The sequence below is a fragment of the Rutidosis leptorrhynchoides genome, chromosome 3, assembly GCF_046630445.1.
Source record: "Rutidosis leptorrhynchoides isolate AG116_Rl617_1_P2 chromosome 3, CSIRO_AGI_Rlap_v1, whole genome shotgun sequence".
NCBI lineage: Eukaryota > Viridiplantae > Streptophyta > Magnoliopsida > Asterales > Asteraceae > Rutidosis > Rutidosis leptorrhynchoides.
The window spans coordinates 635,105,759-635,111,758 of record NC_092335.1 but is presented as its reverse complement, the minus strand read 5'-3'; the positions used below and the strand labels follow the sequence as shown (position 1 = coordinate 635,111,758).

The following is a 6,000-nucleotide window of genomic DNA, read 5'->3' as shown; positions in this document are numbered from 1 at the left end:
AAATTAAACCAAACATACCCCATTGACTTTTTTTTTTAAATCGATAACCTGCAACTTTGATTATTTCTGCTTCTATATTCCAGTCTGCAAACACCCTTTACCTGCTACTGCAGCTGCAAATTTTTTGATATTTGTTCTATTCTATTCGAACCTATACACCATCAACGAACCTGCAACTCACCTTTTCTGTTTTCTGTCACAAGCTGAAACCACGAAGTATGATTATGTTTAGCGTGATGATAATAAGGATGATACGCTAGCTGGGTTGATACAGAAACTCACGAGATTAATGAAGATGAGATATGGGCTTCTGCTATTAAACCGTTCCTTGTTGGGCTGTCCAGTTTTGGACTTTTAATTTACAGTTGGGCCTTATGTTCCTTTTGTTTCTTTTTGGGCTGAAACCTATATTGGATAAATGGAGATCGATGGGTAAGATGATGATATATGATCATGAAAGATGATGATATTATTTATATAATGTCGATGATGTTAAGGTGATGGGGAGGAAGTGATAACCGATGATATGATGATACATAATAAAAGATGATGGTGATGATAAAAGTGGGATGAACAAGATAAACTGTTTTCTTAACATGATAAATATTAAATCGTACTAGTAAAACAAAAACAAAATAATGGTGTAGTGGTCTGGAGAATGTCTGTGTTTAAACGAGAGATCGCGGGTTCGAGCCTGGACTGTGGAATTCTTTTTGTAGAAAAAGAAGGAAGAAGATGGAAACTGTTAGAATACGGGTTATATATTTATATGTGGGTATTAAAATAGAAAAATAGAAATGGCTGAATGGTTGGGTATGTTGTTGGGTTAGAGAGAGGTCTCGAGTTCGAGCCCAGTCTGAGGCATATGTTTTTAGAAAAAGCTTAAAGGTAGTTTACTCATTTTAATTATTATTACTGTTATTATTATTATAATTATTATTATTATTACACTAACACTAATATTGATATTTTAATTATTATTATTATTATTATTATTATTATTATTATTATTATTATTATTATTATTATTATTATTATTATTATTATTATTATTATTTTTATATAAGTATTATGGTTATTAGTATTATTATTGTTAATATTAGAATTAGTAATTTAAGTATTATTAAGTATCATTTTTTTTAAATTATTATTATTATTATTATTATTATTATTATTATTATCATTATTATTATTATTATTATTATTAAAAACTGTCATTATTATTAATAAGTTGTTATTGGTAATATTAAAATATTTTAATGAACATTTATAGTAAAAAACTTACTACAGTAATAGTAATACTAATTAGTTATTTAAAATAAATAATATAAATATACCTAACTTGCTATTTTAATATAACACATAAATTATTAAAATTCTAAAATAACATATATATATATATATATATATATATATATATATATATATATATATATATATATATATATATATATATATAATTCGTTCGATTACGAGTATATGTGTTAATGTATATATAAATGATATAGGTTCGTGAATCTGAGGCCAACCCTGCATTGTTCAGTATCGTCGTATGAATATTTTTACTACAAAATATTGTATCGTGAGTTTCATTTGCTCCCCTTTTAAATGCTTAAATGCTTTTGCAATATATATTTTTGGGACTGAGAATACATGCGCTGTTTTTACAATTGTTTTACGAAATAGACACAAGTACTTAAAACTACATTCTATGGCTGAATCATTATACCGGATATCACCCTTTTAGCTTGGTAGCCTAAGAATTAGGGAACAGACCCCCTAATTGACGCGAATCCTAAAGATAGATCTATTGGGCCTAACAAATCCCATCCAGGTTATGGATGCTTTAGTACTTCGATTTTTATATACAGATGAGTGTACCTGTATATTTGGGGATATTCTAGATGCATTTTGTTAATGTCGGTTACCAGGTGTTCACCATATGAATGGATTTTAATTCGCAGGTTATGCGTACTATTTTATTACACAGGTTATGTGTAATATAAAAATGAAATCTTGTGGTCTATTAAAATTATGAAAATGAATGATTATGATAAACCTATGAACTCACAAACCTTTTGGTTGACACTTTTAAGCATGTTTATTCTCAGGTACGAAAGAAATCTTCCGCTGTGCATTTGCTCAATTTAGCAATATTACTTGGAGTCATTCATGGTATATTTCAAAAGACGTTGCATTCAAGTCATTGAGTTCAAAAAGACTGTTATGAAAGATTAGTCATTCATATTAGGAGAATCATATATCATTTGTATCGAAAGGTTATATTTTGAAATGAGTTGTCTTTCAACGAATGCAATGTTTGTAAAACGTATCATATAGAGGTCAATACATCGCAATAAAATCAATTGAGATGAATCGTTTATAATCGATATGAACGGGTCGTTAAACTTCAGCGATAAAGATGGTCTTAGTATCTTCTATATCTATAGGCTTTCTAATCTTCTAGAGTATTCTATCTATCTGACATTGAAATTATATATGTTTAAAATTTAAAATAATATGTAACTGCGGTTATTATGATCCGTGTGACATATAAAATCAAACAAAACATTACGTGTGCAATTTCCATTCTTCCTCTTTTAACCCCTCCCCCAAACTTTACTCTCAAAATATACATATTTCTGTATCTATCTATATCTGTCTATAAATATATTTTATACTGTATCTATTATGACTTCTTCAACGTCTTCAAGTCTCACAATTCAAACACCATCAAATTCACAACCTTTCTCTTTCATGTCTTCTTTTTCCGATCAATCTCCGGCCACCCGACCACCCGGACTCGCCGCCAGACTCGGATCCGGCATACCAAAATTCAAATCAATCCCTCCACCTTCACTACCCATTTCCCCGCCGGCGATTTCACCTTCTTCTTACTTCGCAATTCCGGTCGGTTTATCTCCGGCGGAGCTACTTGATTCTCCGGTCCTACTATCTTCTTCCCACGTAAGTATCTGAATTTGTTAGAATTTTATACCAATTTGATCGAAAGAATTAAAAATTTCCATTTTTGAGCTGAACATGAAGTTTGCCTGCCAGGTGTTTGTTGTTATGCCTCAATGAAAAAAAGTTAAATTTTTTAATCTCTTTTTTGCAGATTTTGCCATCTCCAACAACTGGGTCCTTCCCTTTTAATGGATTAAATTGGAAGAATTTAAGCAGCAGTACTCAAAACCAAGAACAGAGTATTAAAAAAGAGCAAAAAAGCTTCTCTGATTTCTCATTTCAACCACAATTAAATCACCCCCCTGTAAGTTTTAATCATTAATCATATTAGTTTTTTTGTTTCTTACAAAATGGGTATATGTATATGTATGTATATGTATGAACAATTTGATAATTCAATTTCAGGAGCAAGTATGGAATACTCAGAAACCAACAGAACAAGATTCAAAAACTTATGAGCAAACAGATCAACATCTTCAAGTTCAAAGCTTTTCACCTGAAATCTCAACAATTCAAACAGATTCTAATTCACAAACACAAAGCTACCAATCAGGTTACACAACCAGCAACAACTACTTCAACAATCAATTAACAAATAAGAAATCAGAAGATGGATATAATTGGAGAAAATATGGACAAAAGCAGGTGAAAGGAAGTGAGAATCCTAGAAGTTATTACAAGTGTACGTTTCCGAATTGTTCGATGAAGAAGAAGTTAGAAACTAATTTAGATGGACAGATTACTGAAATTGTATATAAGGGTAGTCATAATCATCCAAAACCTCAATCTACTAGAAGATCATCGAATTCTTCAGCTGGTTCAAATACTTTACAGTTGAGTCAAGTTTCAAGTAATCTTGATTACCATGAGAATCAGTCTTATGCTTCTCATGGATCAGGGCAGTTTGATTCTGTTACCACACCTGAAAATTCGTCGATTTCGGTTGGAGATGATGATTTTGACAGGAGTAGAAGTAGGTCAGGTGGGGATGATTTTGATGAAGAAGAGCAGCCTGAAGCCAAAAGATGGTAAATTTCAGTTTTTTCTGTTATTTGAAAGTATATAAAAATATAAAAATGGTATATAGTTTTGTACATTAGTAAAAATTTGTTGTTTTGCTAATTTTGGTAGTACTTTTTTTTTTATAGGAAACCGTCAGAAAACGAAGGAATTTCAATGATCGGAGGAACTAGGACAGTACGAGAACCACGCGTTGTGGTTCAAACTCTGAGTGATATTGATATACTCGATGATGGTTATCGATGGAGAAAATACGGCCAAAAAGTGGTTAAGGGAAACCCTAATCCGAGGTAAAACGAAAGCACCTTTTTATACATACAATTAGGTGTTGTTTGTTTTTTAACATATTTGTCAGAGCGTACTCCGTCTGTACAGAAGATGTGGTTTAAAGATGTTTATGCTGCATAGTAAAAACTGTTTGTTGTTTTTCCCGTCAGCAAAATAACATAATATTGTGTGCAGCAGTAAGAAGCATATATTTAAATCCGCGAGTTTGCAAACAGAATAAGACATTATTTTATCCTATGTAATCAGAAAAACAAACATTATGCAGTAACAATGTTTGCAGGCACAGATGTAAGATGTAAGACATAATAAGTTCTGCATGTTGTAAAAGAAACAACATTTTAATTTCAAAGTAAGATTATTTTAGATGTCTAATTAAGTTATTGTACTTTGCTTTAATTTCTCTAGGAGTTACTACAAATGCACAAGTCTTGGTTGTTCGGTAAGAAAACACGTTGAGCGCGCATCCCAAGACATGAGGTCGGTTATAACGACCTACGAGGGAAAACACAACCATGACGTCCCTATGGCTCGTGGGTCCGGACATAGGTTACAATCTGCCACACTTGGCAACAATGTGCCCACTATGTCAATTAAACCAATGGCTATACCTCATTACCAAACAAACAACAAAATAGTTGATGCAAGTAACGGGTCTAGGTTTCCTCCATTATCTGATAATCAAGCACCATTTACGTTAGAGATGTTGCAGAATCCAGGAAGTTTTAAATTTTCAAGATTCGAAAATGCGCTCAAGTCTAACTACAATGAGCAACAAGATTCGAATAGAGCGGTTTCTGGAACAAAAGAGGAACCGCGAGATGACATGTTTTTGGAATCATTACTATTTTGAAGTTCTTTATAAAAAGGGTTAGAGATCACACTTATTACCTTTAAAGGCTTAATTAGGTTATACACGAAAGATTCTTTTGTTGTTTTATTGCTGTACCATCTTGTTTGTTGTGTGTATATTTTTTTCACAATACATATGAATTTTTTATAATAAAAATTCACATAGTAGCATAATTATATTTTTAGTTACCCTCATTGTTTCGAGGCTTCAACAATGTAGAAGTCTCATGTACTATAGATGATCGGGGATATATTGTAATATTTGTTTATTTCAAATATATATAAAAAAAAACTTCAAATTATTTGTATGTTTTAAGACCTTGGTGTCATTCCTTACACATTTCTATGCTATTTGTATTTGAAAATAATATGCAAGTCGTACAAATTCATATGTTACTAGTAAATACTGTATTAGGCTAAAAGCTCATTGAAATATGTCAAAGATCACTAATACTCATGTTTATTTGACTGAAATAAAATACAATAAAAAAATCTAATTTGAAATAAATAAAATAAAATACAATAAACAAAATACTTCTACGAGGGAGTCAATGTGGTCGTTCATAGGATTGTTTCGTTGCTTAAAAAAAAATTAAAAAAATAAAAAAAATCTAATTAAGAAATACATGGTTACTTGTGTTTAATACATATGGACCAAAGAATGGTCAAGAAAATACTTTTAAATATGAGTCACTTAAAGTCGTGGAGCTCAATTTTCATTCTTGTTTTTTTTTTTTTTTTTTTTTTTTTGAGGATGGTTAAAAATGGGTAAAAAATGTAAAACAAATGTTAAATGAAGGTAGAGAGTGACAAGTTTTTGAAGTATAGGGTGAATGACATTTCACATTATTTAAACAAAAGTGTGCGTGATGCGTC

General features: G+C 30.9%; 1 protein-coding gene across 1 annotated transcript; it reads left to right on the top strand.

Moving 5' to 3' along the window:
- Positions 1-2,596: 2,596 nt before the first annotated feature.
- On the top strand, positions 2,597-5,404 carry LOC139899068 (WRKY transcription factor WRKY24-like). The gene is made up of 5 exons (XM_071881882.1): positions 2,597-2,967; positions 3,119-3,271; positions 3,373-3,995; positions 4,116-4,277; positions 4,681-5,404. The coding sequence occupies exons 1-5, from the start codon at positions 2,692-2,694 to the stop codon at positions 5,123-5,125; spliced, it is 1,659 nt and encodes a 552-aa protein (XP_071737983.1). The 5' UTR covers positions 2,597-2,691; the 3' UTR covers positions 5,126-5,404.
- The last annotated feature ends 596 nt before the right edge of the window (positions 5,405-6,000 follow it).